The sequence below is a fragment of the Elaeis guineensis genome, chromosome 6 (genome assembly GCF_000442705.2).
Source record: "Elaeis guineensis isolate ETL-2024a chromosome 6, EG11, whole genome shotgun sequence".
NCBI classification, from domain to species: domain Eukaryota; kingdom Viridiplantae; phylum Streptophyta; class Magnoliopsida; order Arecales; family Arecaceae; genus Elaeis; species Elaeis guineensis.
This window is the reverse complement of record NC_025998.2, coordinates 33,743,913-33,756,602: the sequence shown is the minus strand read 5'-3', so window position 1 is coordinate 33,756,602 and position 12,690 is coordinate 33,743,913. Positions and strand designations below refer to the sequence as shown.

The 12,690-nt window shown below is 34.0% G+C and overlaps 2 protein-coding genes across 2 annotated transcripts; both read left to right on the top strand.

The window, feature by feature from the left end:
• Nucleotides 1–1,007: 1,007 nt before the first annotated feature.
• On the top strand, nucleotides 1,008–1,799 carry LOC105046855 (uncharacterized). Its single transcript, XM_010925591.4, has one exon. It carries the CDS (start codon nucleotides 1,161–1,163, stop codon nucleotides 1,500–1,502), a length of 342 nt encoding a protein of 113 aa, XP_010923893.1. The 5' UTR covers nucleotides 1,008–1,160; the 3' UTR covers nucleotides 1,503–1,799.
• Nucleotides 1,800–4,615: 2,816 nt separating this feature from the next.
• LOC140858788 (uncharacterized) lies at nucleotides 4,616–11,378 on the top strand. Its single transcript, XM_073260075.1, has 5 exons — nucleotides 4,616–4,635; nucleotides 7,554–7,887; nucleotides 8,095–8,151; nucleotides 10,523–10,630; nucleotides 10,712–11,378. The coding sequence occupies exons 1-5, from the start codon at nucleotides 4,616–4,618 to the stop codon at nucleotides 10,850–10,852; spliced, it is 660 nt and encodes a 219-aa protein (XP_073116176.1). The 3' UTR covers nucleotides 10,853–11,378.
• The last annotated feature ends 1,312 nt before the right edge of the window (nucleotides 11,379–12,690 follow it).

Here is a 12,690-nt window from a genome sequence, read left to right as displayed (position 1 = left end):
TTTCCGCTACCATCATTAAACTTTTCTCAGCAAATGAACATAACACCATTGAGTTAGCAATAATTAATAATTATCAATCTAAGTAGATGGAGGGGTGCGACTATTAGGCAACTTCTTTTTTATAATTATAGTCATATAAATGCTCATAACATTTATATAAATAAATGTAGGATTGGTGTACGTACTATTGCTATGCTTTTTGTAAACAAGGTTTGTTGTGCTCTTAAACAACAATATTGCCGGTTAGTATGACAATAAAAATGATAATATACAAGACTAATTAAGGTTCATTAGATGATATAAAAATTTTCTGCTGTTATATAAAGTTTAAGTTGGCGACTTAAGAAATCTATAGCTAGACAGGTAATTTAAGGGGCAAGAGATCATCTTGACGCGCACCATGCAATTGCCGCCAGCACCAAATGCACGGGAACGCGGTGCCGCCGAATGCCAACCCACGCTTTATCAAAGTTTCCCAAAAAAAAAAAAAAAATATTAATTAAGCCTAAATAAATAGCACTTAATATTTGAAACACTAATTAATTATAAGTTAATGATGGGGGCCGCGAACGGCACGTGAAACTGCGGCAAACCCGTCGGGGAGCGAAAGATTCCCTGGTGGAACCGCGTTCACACTCGCCCCACGCCATCCCCACGCAAAAGATTCCTCCCCGAACCGCGTTCACACGACGTCGGACCGCCAACCCCGTCGCGGGCCCACGCATCGACGGCCCGTGTTTCCGTAGTCCCTCCTCTTAAACCCGCATCCTGTCGGTGTGCGGAGACACCGAAGGGATGACGTCGGCAAGATGGTGCTGACTTGTTATCCCTGGTTTGATTCCACGTGGACAACAAGCATGTCATCCGACGTGGCACGTAGATAGATCTGACTCTTTCTCTTTCGTTCGGAGAACGCCCACCGTTCTTTCCTCGCACGTATCCCTCGTCAAAAGTCTCCTAAAGTCCCTTCTACATATATATATATATATATATATATATATATGTATATATTAAGTTGCCACTCCATATGCTGGATCCTCTTATTCTCTTGCATTCTAACACAAAGAAAACCCAAAGAAAGGCAAATTAAGAAGAAAGGAGGGAAGTTCGTAAGCTTTTTTTCTCTTTCTGTTTCTCAGAAGAAAAGAAAAGGGATCTAGATGGGGAATTGCATCGGCCATCAGAAGGCGGTGACGTGGGTGGACGACGATGATTGGGAGTCGGCTGAGAGTCCCATGCATTGTTCTAGAAAGGAGGAGGCTGGAGAGGTGGTGGGGAAGGAGAAGGGATTGTTGGAGGGGAAAGGAGGGGTGGGTTCGACGGAAGTGAAGGTGAAGATTAGCAAGAAGCAGCTGGAGGAGCTGCTGCAAAGAGTTGAGGGCAAAGGGTTGCCAATCCAACAGGTACTGACAGATCTATTGAGCATGGGTGAGGTTGCTCTTCGAGAACGTGAGCAGCACTGGAGACCGGCCCTGCAAAGTATACCGGAGATTCCGGAGTAGAAAGGGATGGAAGGCTTCATGATGCTGTTGCTGCTGTTGATGGTGATGATGATAATTTTCTCTTCTTTTTTTTTTTTCTTTTTTTTCCCTCATTGTGCATTATTTTGGAATTATGTGGCATCCTTTTCACCCCATTTCTCCTTAGAGCATTAGTTGTATATTTTAGGCTGGGTAATGTAAATTATGAAGGAGGAATGGATTTCGCAGGATTTTTTTTTGTTCTCTTTTATTGGCCTTATGGCCCTGTTGATTGTATTCATACCTGAGAGTGCATATATTATCACATATAATTCATTAGGTCTCCCTCTCCGTCTCTCTCTCTCTCTCTCTCTTCCTTGCTTTGTGAGGGATCCAAAAGAAAACGCCTTTCGTTTGATGGGGGTGGCAAAGTGGGTGGCGGACAAGGAAGCCATGATCGAATTCCACTCTTAGGGGAGGTGATTTGGGTGGTGGACTGCCACCACTAAAGCCAATAGCAAGGACCTCAGATCGTGACACTCGTACAATTTTCATGGGGCCCACACCTAATACAACACGGTTGTGGTGGTTGTTGACCAGCCACCAAACTTAATTTTGCAAGCGGAAAATATATTTCGATGGCCAAATTACAACTCATATTCCTTCCTTCTTCAGAACACAACAGCGAATTTGCTATATATATATATATATATATATATATATATATATATATATATATATATATATATATATATATATATATATATATTTTTTTTTTTTTTTTTTTTTTTTTTTTTTTTTTTTTTTTTTTGAAGTAATTTATATGATGAGAATACGAGCTCTGACAAACTGCAGATCTACCTAATTAATATATATATATATATATATATACTCCTAATTATTTTAAGAGGTTAAAAGGGGCACTTACGGTAGTGCCCAGTACTGCCCCAACGAAATTCTCTTTCCGCGAAGATTCTTTGGTCACGATGAGTTGGATGGGTGTAAAGTTACCATTATTGATGAGTAATTAAAAGTTGCCACGCATGTCATTCCTACATATTTGACCACATATGGAGCATCGTGACATGGGCCAAGTCGTAGCTGCCAGGAAGTTGATATATTTTTTTTTTGTCCACTAATTGTTAATTCATTTTTTTATCAAAGAATGATGATATTGTTCTACAGGCCAGGCATGATTACCTAGATGAATTACATCACAGCCTCAAATAAGGAGACGGTAGACTTTCATAAATTGATTTTTTTAATCTCAATTTTATTGTAGTAATAAAAAATTTCATCTAAACAAACTAGTTAGAAGATGTTATTTAAATTTTTTTTTATCATAAATGAGATTAAACATATGTTCATAGCAACTCTCATGCTTTTAAAAGTATATAAATATGTCATCTATTTATTTATTTTTTTCCTCGAAAAAGGATGGGGTACCGATTCCAGCCCTAGCTAAATTTATACATACTGTAAGATTAAGATACATCTAAGTCTCTCTATCATTTTCCATAATTTAAAGTTCCCACAGGTCAGAGTTGTTATATAACAAATTAAGGTAGCAAACGGCCAACCGCCTGAATTCAGTGAGGGAATGGCTGGTTCATAATGCTGCTAATGTTAGCTTGTTTGGTACCGCCAAGGCAGTCATCCTTTTTAATACCCTCCACCTATAAAAAGATCCATGAGATGTGGAGGCAATAAATTTGGTGGCCTCCAAAAAATAAGGTGTATGAATCCCATTCTTTTGTGGATGGAATTTGGAGAACAAGGGGACAAAACTTTGGTTTGGTACCGTGTCGGCGCTCTATGTAGAAACAAAGAAATCCGAGAGAAACTTAAAATTTATAAAACATGGAAAGCATTTTAGGTTGGTGTCTCAAGTAGTCCATATTTGAAAAAGGATTAAACAAAGAAGGAGAAGATTTGTTTTTTTTCATATATTCTTTGTCATATTTATAATATACGTGGATTTAAAGTCGATGATCTATATTAGAATGCGGATTCCATCAAGCAAATTTTTGGCAACCGGTACATTTGGAAATTGAGGTGGTCAAAAGGGACCTTTTGCATTAAAAGAGTTTAAACTTTTCTTTCTTTATTTCTTTATTCCTTTCTTCTTTTAAGGATACACAACATCAAATTCCTTGTTTGACTTCGTTTAATGATGTAACCTTTTTTTTTATTTTTTGAAGGAGAGATAAGTTGAGATGGTTTCATTTGGTGTTACTTTTGATTTCTTATTTTTGATTCCAAAAGTTGAAGAAGAAAATGAAATAGATTAGATAACAAGTGTGACGTAACTCTTTTATTTTTTTAAACTGTTTATGAGGTCTTTAAAGCTTTTTGAAGCGATTGCTTTCAGAAAGGAATGAATACTAAAACTTTGTGCAATTCTATCTTTGACATCAATTTCCACATTGTATTTCACCAAATAAAGATACAAACAACAATGATACTAAATAGGCCCTAAGTTGAGAAGTCACCATTGTCACGCATCTTTTGGAGCCTGCCAATTAGTCAAATATCATATGGAAATGGATATTGAAAATAGCATTTGCATTAAATATTGTGCTATTTCCTGCTTTCATTTCCACCATTTTTTTGAGTGCAATAAGTCTTTATCATAAAAGCTGTAAATATCTATCAGACAATTTCGAAAGACAAAAGAGTTAAATTATACATGTTTTCTAGTCTAGTTCATTTTTCTTCTTGGACTTAAAAAAACAACTAAAAAAAAGGCAATAACAAATAGGCCCTTTAAAAAAGGAAAAAAATAAAAGAAAGTGAAGTGATTTCACCTTCAAGTCTATGTAAGATTGCTCTAGGGTTAAAAAAAAATAATCACACGTAAATAGGGTTAGATGGCACATGGTGGCTAGAAGGAATAGAAAGTATAATGAGATTAATTAATTGAACTTGGTAAAATTACAACTTGAATTGCATTTAACAGGGAGTTCGACTAAAAATAAATGCCCCTCATGTCTCCTTCTGAACATATGACATTTGCAGTTTTTTTCCTCATTTCATAGGAGGAAAAGAAGGGAAACCTATCTAGTAACATCATTTAGATCCAACATCTGAAACACCTCTCTCAAAATTCAAACCTAGAACCTTCTCCTAAATTCAACAATAATGATTCACATGTGATGATGCTCTCGGGAACGAGGTAATTAAGATGGTCTTAGGGTTAAAGACATTGAGAAATGCTTGTTTTAATTATCAAATTAAGCAGAGCACGTATGAATGCATGTGATACAATGATTTATTGTATATATGAAGGGCTAGAATCTAGTGCTTTTATATTGTGGGAAGACTCTGATTTGAAGTCCAAATTTGATAAAATGAAGATTTATTGATGCACAATAACCAGGAGCCAAGAAGATTAAGACAGGCAAATGCTCGAAAAAACTTATTTCAGATGGATCCATTGGAAGACTAAAAGAGAAGGCATTTCTTAATTAAACATTTAATCTCCATCAAAATGGTCTTTTACATATATATGCTTATAAATATCTGAAATTATGTGTATATTATTACAAATTTGCTATTTACATATGTATCCTTATAATTTATTTATTTTTGCATATTTACTTTTATAAATATCTAGCTACTATAAGTAATTAATATTTATGCAACATAGCAGATGCTTTTATGACTGCATAATGGGTTCACAAAGTAATAGCATACACATATAAGAGGAACTTTGAAATTTTAGAGTAAAAGCCTGTACATATCACATCGTCTGATAATTAGAGGTAGCTTGGTTGACCAAGTAATGAGCTCAAGCCGTATTTAAAGAAGATAACTAGGAACTATCACTACTAGAAAAAGGTGATTTATCGAGGAAAAAAATTTTCTCGCAATTTGGATAGATTTTTTGACAAAAAATACTAACTACCAAAATTTTTTGAGGAAAAAAAAATTTCCTCAGAAAATCTCTCACAAAAATAATTTACGAGAGATTTTTTGAGGGATTTGTCCATTACAAGTGAATTCTTAGGAAAAAAATTTTGATGAAAAATATTTTCTTAAAAAATTTCTTAGAAATTATTTTTGCCAGAGATTTTTTGAAGGATTTTTCCCTCGTAAATGAGTCTTAGTCAAAAAATTTTGATGAAAATTTTTTTTCTCAAAAAAGTCCTCAAAAATTATATTTACGAGGGATTTTTCGAGGGATTGTTCCCTCATAAATGAGTTCTTAGGAAAAAAATTGATGAAAAATATTCTTTTAGAAAATCTCTCGAAAATTATTTTTGTGAAAAAATTTATAAAAATTTTTTTTCTCATAAATGACTTCTTATTTAAAAAATTTTGATGAAAAATATTTCTTCAAAAAATCCCTCAAAAATTATTTTTGTGAGGGATTTGCCGATGGATTGTTCCCTCATAAATGAGTTCTTATGGAAAAAAATTTTGATGAAAAACATTCCCTCGAAAAATCCCTTGGAAACTATTTTTGTGAGAAAATTTATGAGAAATTTTTTCCTCATAAATGAGTTCTTAGTCAAAAAATTTTGATGAAAAATATTTTCTCAAAAAATCTCTCGAAAATTATTTTTGCAAGGGATGTTTCGAAAGATTTGTCCCTCATAAATGAGTTCTTAAAAAAAATATTTTGATGAAAAATATTCCTATGAAAAATCTTTTGAAAATTATTTTTGCGAGAGATTTTTTGAGAAATTTTTTCCTCATAAATAAGTCTTAGTCAAAAAATTTTGATGAAAAATTTTTCCTTGAAAAATTTCTTGAAAATTATTTTTATGAGGGATTTTTCGAGGGATTGTTCCTTCATAAATGAGTTCTTAGAAAAAAATTTTGATGAAAAACATTTCCTTCAAAAATTTCTTAAAAATTATTTTTATGAGAAAATTTTCGAAAATTTTTTTCCTTATAAATGAGTTTTTATTTAAAAAATTTTGATGAAAAATATTTTTTCAAAAAATTTCTCAAAAATTATTATTGCAAGGGATTTGCTGAGAGATTGTTCCCTCATAAATGAGTTCTTTTTACGAGAAATTTTTCGAGGGATTTTCTCTCATAAATAAGTTCTTAGTGAAAAAATTTTGATGAAAAATATTTATTTGACAAATTTCTCACAAAAATAATTGCCGAGGGATTTTCTAAGGGATTCTTCCCTTACAAACGATTCCTCCCGTAAGATTTTGATTAAACAAGTCCCTCAGAAAAACCCAAGCATGGCTATACTTCCTCCAGGTGCTTCAATGCAATATTTTACTAGGCATTTCCACAACTCTGTTTAATATTAGTGCTCAAAATTAGGTGCACTAGTCTTAATTTCAAATTGATGTGACTACCATGGATAATGAGTTTACAAGATTAATTTTTTGATTCAGACTGGTGCGAGGTTAATAGCTATATATCTAGATGTGGATGGTCAAAAGTCTAAATGAATAAGTTGCTTCATAGTTAAAGTTTTGTTTGATATCCAAGTAAAAAACAAAAAATTGCTATTTATTTGATTGGTTGTCACAATCTTGAGAGAGAGAGAGAGAGAGAGAGAGGAACAAGATCATACATCATCATGACTATCATGAGACATCATCATCCAGGCACTTTGCAATGAGAAGATTATTTGCCATTCTATTAGGAACAAAAATGCCTTCTGATTGTTGTATCACAACAGATAGATGGTATTTAACAATCATCCCCCCCTCGATAAGAAATTGGACTACTTCAAAGACACACATGCAAATTTATGTGTATCCATGCCTCTCTTAATTCATCAATTGATCATCATGCATGCACAAATTTTCGTGAAAACTAGGTAGGTCAGCGATGGTAGGTAGTTCTTAGGCCTCGGCCTCTTGCAGGCACGAAGCTATGTTGTCAACTAACAACTTCAGAACTACTGGAAATGACTAGCTTCAGATGACCTAAAATGAATGTAAATCACCCTACAGTAGAACATTTATTGAAAGGTAGAACCACTTAGCCCTACCACTTAACCACTTAGCCCTCCCATTTACATTTATTGAAACGTAAATCACCCAAACCACTGGTTAAGTGGCTTAGCCCAACCACTTAACATTGAATCCATGGCCTCCCGCCCATCCCATATTCCAGATCCCGCCTCACCGCCCATGCCCTCGTTCGGGACAGGCCAGTCCCACCGCCCACGCCTCCCTCGTTCGTGACACCCCAAATCTCTTCCTCTTCCTCCCCGTCCCATGCCCTAGGTTTATTCTCCCGCAAACTCGCCGCCGCCCAGCTCGCAATCTCGCCGCCGCCAGCACCCTCGCCGTTCCCATCAACCTCATCCGTCGTCGCCTCGCCACGCCGCCTCACTGTGCCACCTCGCCGTGCGGCCCGTGCCCTCACTGTGCTGCCTCGTCGTGCGGCCTGTGCCCTCGCCATGCCACTGGGCAGACCGACGCCTTCGTCTCCCCGCAATCCCAAGGTATCTTTCTCTCCGTCTCCCCTCCCCCGCTCTCTGTGCTCTCTGTGTGTGTATCTTTCTCTCTGTCTTCCACGCCGCCATGCAGACCGACAAGAGGAGGCCGCGGGAGGGCAAATGGCGGAAGAGAGAAGAGGACAAGAGGAGTGATAAAGTGGTAAATTTTTACGGTGATAAAGATTAATTTATTTTTTATGGTATTGACTGCAGGGACAGATCAGTGTGAGAAGTGAAGCAGATCTATGGGACTCCTCTGACACTTTTGAGGTTTGCAATCACGATGTGTGCATGTAATAGAATAGTCATGTGTGCATGTAATAATAAAATAGGATAACAAAATTATAAAAAAATAATATTTTCTTTGGACATAATAGTCATGTGTGCATGTAATAGAAGTTAGAACACTATGCTTATTATCTTATTTTTATCATATTTTATATGTTTGTTGTTGATGATCTTATGTGTTATATTTTTTGTAGACTATGGACGTTTGTGATTATTGTAGTTAGATATATAATAGATTTTTATCGGATTGAAAGGGTTATACAGATGAATTTCTAATGGGGGTAAAATGGTTTATTTATTTTGTATGCCGATAATCATATTTTTGAGTGAGGAAAAAATTAGGTGTCCTTATTTCAAGTGCAAAAACACAAAGCATCGGATCGTAGAGGAAGTGAAGATACATTTTTATAAAAAAAGTTTCAAACCTGACTACTGGTATTAGACAAAACATAGCGAATATGAACCAACTGTGAATTATAGTGTTGATCAAATGCAGTTTGTTGGTTCAAGTACAGCTCAATTTAGTACTACTAGTGGTGGTCAATTGGACAATAAGGAGCAAACCAGTAGATATGAAGCCATGATTTTTGATGCTGCCAAGCCAAATTTTGAAGATGTTTATAATAGCAATGTAGATGTTCATCAGAATAGGGATGCTCAAAATTATATGGAGGAGACTCTAAACTAGAGGCTAAAAGATTTTACGAGATGCTGCATGCAGCATAGCAACCGCCGTGGTCATATTGTACTAATTATTTTGAGTTATCAGTTGTGGTTAGAATGATGAGTATCAAGTCTAATAACAATATGTCTCAATATTGTTTTAATCAATTTGTGGGACTTATGAAAGAGATAAGCCCTGCTGATAACCTAATACCTCCCAACTTTTATAAGACAAAAAAACTAGTTTTGAAGCTTAGCCTATCTACTAAAAAATTAGACTATTGCTTTTATGGGTGTATGTTGTATTACAAGGATGATGAGTCTTTAATTGATTGCAAGTTTTGTGGTCATTCTCGATACAAACTAGGTAGGACGGAAAGTGAGAATCATAGACAAGTACCTTACAAGAGGATGCATTATTTGCCACTCATCCCTAGACTTAAAAGGTTTTATGCCTCGAATAAATTAGCTGGACATATGAGATGGCATTATGAGAATAGATGGAAACAAAGTGTTTTGTGCCATCCATCAGATGGAGAAGCATGAAAATATTTTGACCATACATATCCTGATTTTGCATTAGAGCCAAGAAATGTGAGACTTGGCATATGTGCTAATGGCTTTACTCCATACAGTCTATCTGCATCACCATACTCTTGTTGGTCAATAATTGTTATGCCTTACAATCTATTTCCTAATATGTGTATGACTGCTCCATATATATTTTTAACCTTGCACAAGGGCTGCCTTAATATGGACAATCATGATTTTTCAACATATGGCATGTTATCAGGGTGGAGTACAGTTGAAAAATTAGCATGTCCTTATTGTATGGAGAGAATGAAGGCTTTCCACTTGGAGCATGGAGGAAAAAATATATGGTTTGATTGTCATCATCAGTTCTTGCCTTTTGATCATGTGTTCAGAAGAAATAAGGATGCCTTCCGAAAAAACAAAGTTGATAGATCAGAGCGACCTCTCAAATTAACAAGAGACCAAGTATGGAAAAAAGTTTGTGGATATCCTACAATAACTGAAACAGGTCCATGTAAATTTTATGGATATGGAGAAAGTCATAATTGGACAAAGCAGAGTATATTCTAAAAATTATCATATTGAAAGATGAATTTAATCCAACACAACTTAGATGTCATGCATATAGAAAAAAAAATGTTTGACAATGTTCTTAATACTGTTATGGATGTAAAAAATAAAAGAAGGGATGATATTAAAGCAAGAATGGACTTGAAAGAGTATTGTAGGGGGTGAGATTTGGAGCTCTATGAGTTACCTAATAGGAAGGTGGTGAAACCAAAAGCTAATATTAGCTTCACATTAGACCAAAAAAGAGTTATTTGTGAATGGACAAGAGGGTTGAAAATACCCGATGGATATGCTTCAAATCTGGATAGATGTGTGGACATGAATGAAGGCAAGTTATTTGGGATGAAAAGTCATGATTGCCACGTATTTATGGAATGCTTGTTGCCCATTACGTCTAGAGCATTACCAGAACCAATATGGAAGCCTCTTACCGAGTTGAGTATATTCTTTAGAGAGTTATGCTCAATTATGTTGTGGGAGGAGGATTTAGTACAAATGGAACACAATATTCTTTATCTACTTCATATTATTAATAATATAATTTTATTTTTAAAGTTGCTAATGTTGTTTGTGTTGTGAAATTTAGACACAGAAGTTGAACCAGGTACCTACATTGGATGAGCTCTTCAGACACACCTATCAAAAGAAAAAGGATGGCAATCAATGGGTGAATAAGAGGGCAGAGACAACATATGTAAGTATTCAAAAAACTCTACTTTAATTCACATATTTATACATTTGTATATTTACTCATTGTATCTAATATCTTTCGTAGATTAATTTTACACAGAAATGGCAAGAGGTGCAATCAAATCAGAGCTCGATTGAGGAGGATGGTGCGGAATCATCACAGCAGCATCCTCAACCGTCCATGATGTATGTATGGAAAGAAATAGTTGGAGTGAATAAGGGATAGATTTATGGACTCGGATCACAGGCTAGCTTGCTGACAGGCTCTTCATTTTCTAGCCGCACATTTTCACGAATCCCTGAGGAGTGGATTCAGGAGCAAGAGAAGATTTATGGTATGTTTGAGACTGTATCTGCTTGAAATGAAGAGTTAGCTGCTTAAAATAGTCAATTAGCAATCCAGAACAATGAATTAGCTGTCCAAAATAGTGACTTATTTGCTCGTGTTTCCCATACAGAGGAGTTTATGCGCCTTATGATAGAGAAGATGCAGATCAATCCATCTATCTTAGCACAATCTTCGTCTACAATTTTGGCACCACCTCCAGCTGCTACCCCTATAGATGGTGATGATTGTGATGATGATAATGATAAGGAGGAGGATGGTCACTTATGATTTTCTTTTTCTGCTATGATTGGGTTGATGATGCTTGTCATTTTTTTTTTGTTATGGATTTGGATATGATGAGGATGATGAAACTTGTGGATACTTTTTTTTGGTTATGGACTTTAATATGATGAAGATGATGATACTTGTGGAACTTCTTTTATTTATGGATTTGGATATATAAGAAGAATGATGTTTGTGATGATTATGATTTTCTATTAAGATTAATATGCTATTTATGAATATAAATTTGTTGTTATATGGATTATTTGTATATGATCAGGTGTATAAAAAAAAGGATATTTTAGGTTCTTTTTAATGATTGGATTTAAATATTGTAGTAAAATATTTTTCTTCAAAATATATTTTGTGCGGAATTATTTTTTTTTGAAAAGTCATTTTGCGAGGGATTATTCCCTCTGAAAACTATTTAGCAAGGGATAATTTTTTTGGAAATATAGAAAAGTCACTTGAAAATTTGAACAATCCAGCAAAAATACAAAAAGATTCCCTAAAAAAATTTCTCAAAAACTATTCCTCGAAAAATCCCTTGGAAAGATTTCCTCAAAAAAATTTTCTCGAAAAATCCCTCAAAAAATTTTTCTCAAAAATTTATCGAAAAATTTTTCTCAAAAATCTCTCAAAAAGATTCTCTCAAAAAAAATTTTGAAAAATTTTCCTCAAAAGATCTCTTGAAAAGATTCCCTCGAAAAATCCGTAGAAAGTTTTCAAGGAAAAAATTCCATCAGAAAAGTCCCTCGAAAAATAAATTCCCTTGAAAAAATCCCTTGGAAAAAATTTTTGAGGAGGCTTTTTCTGATAACCTTATTTCCGTCAGAAATATAAATTTTCAATGAATTTTTTTCTTTTTCCCTCAAAAAATCCCTCACAAATAGCCCTTTTTCTATAGTAGTGTATTAGATTATATTTCTAGCCAAACATCATGCGATATACATCAAAAACTCACAGGTTCCAAAGGTAAATGCTTGAGGGCCTGTCCTTTTGAAGATAAAAAAATTTATCTAGAAATCAATATTTTTTTGGATAAGTATTTTTTAGGCAACATGTAGACAGAAAAATAATTTATCTATATTCTTTTATGCATTGAAAAATGGCTCTAAAATTTATTGCCATATTCTTTGGTATTACTAGTTTTATAAATAAATTTCTAGATCTAAACATATTTTTCATAATACTCTTTATTTTATAAATATTATTATATATAATAATATAGTATATAGTAATATATTATGATATATACTATATAAATATTATTATATATAACAATACAATACAATATAATATAATAATATATTATACTATAATAAGAATATTATTATAATAAATTATTATAATATATTATATTATATAAATATTATTATATATAATATAATATTATACTATATTAATTTATATTATTTTTTTGATATATTATAATATATTATATTATATTATAT

Excerpts from the sequence above, each read along its gene's own strand:
- LOC105046855 (XM_010925591.4), top strand. The coding sequence starts at position 1,161 with ATGGGGAATTGCATCGGCCATCAGAAGGCGGTGACGTGGGTGGACGAC.
- LOC140858788 (XM_073260075.1), top strand. The coding sequence starts at position 4,616 with ATGATGCTCTCGGGAACGAG. Across the intron at positions 7,888-8,094 it reads CGTCTCCCCGCAATCCCAAG|GGACAGATCAGTGTGAGAAG; the intron begins GTATCTTTCTCT and ends TATTGACTGCAG. Across the intron at positions 10,631-10,711 it reads AGAGGGCAGAGACAACATAT|ATTAATTTTACACAGAAATG; the intron begins GTAAGTATTCAA and ends TATCTTTCGTAG.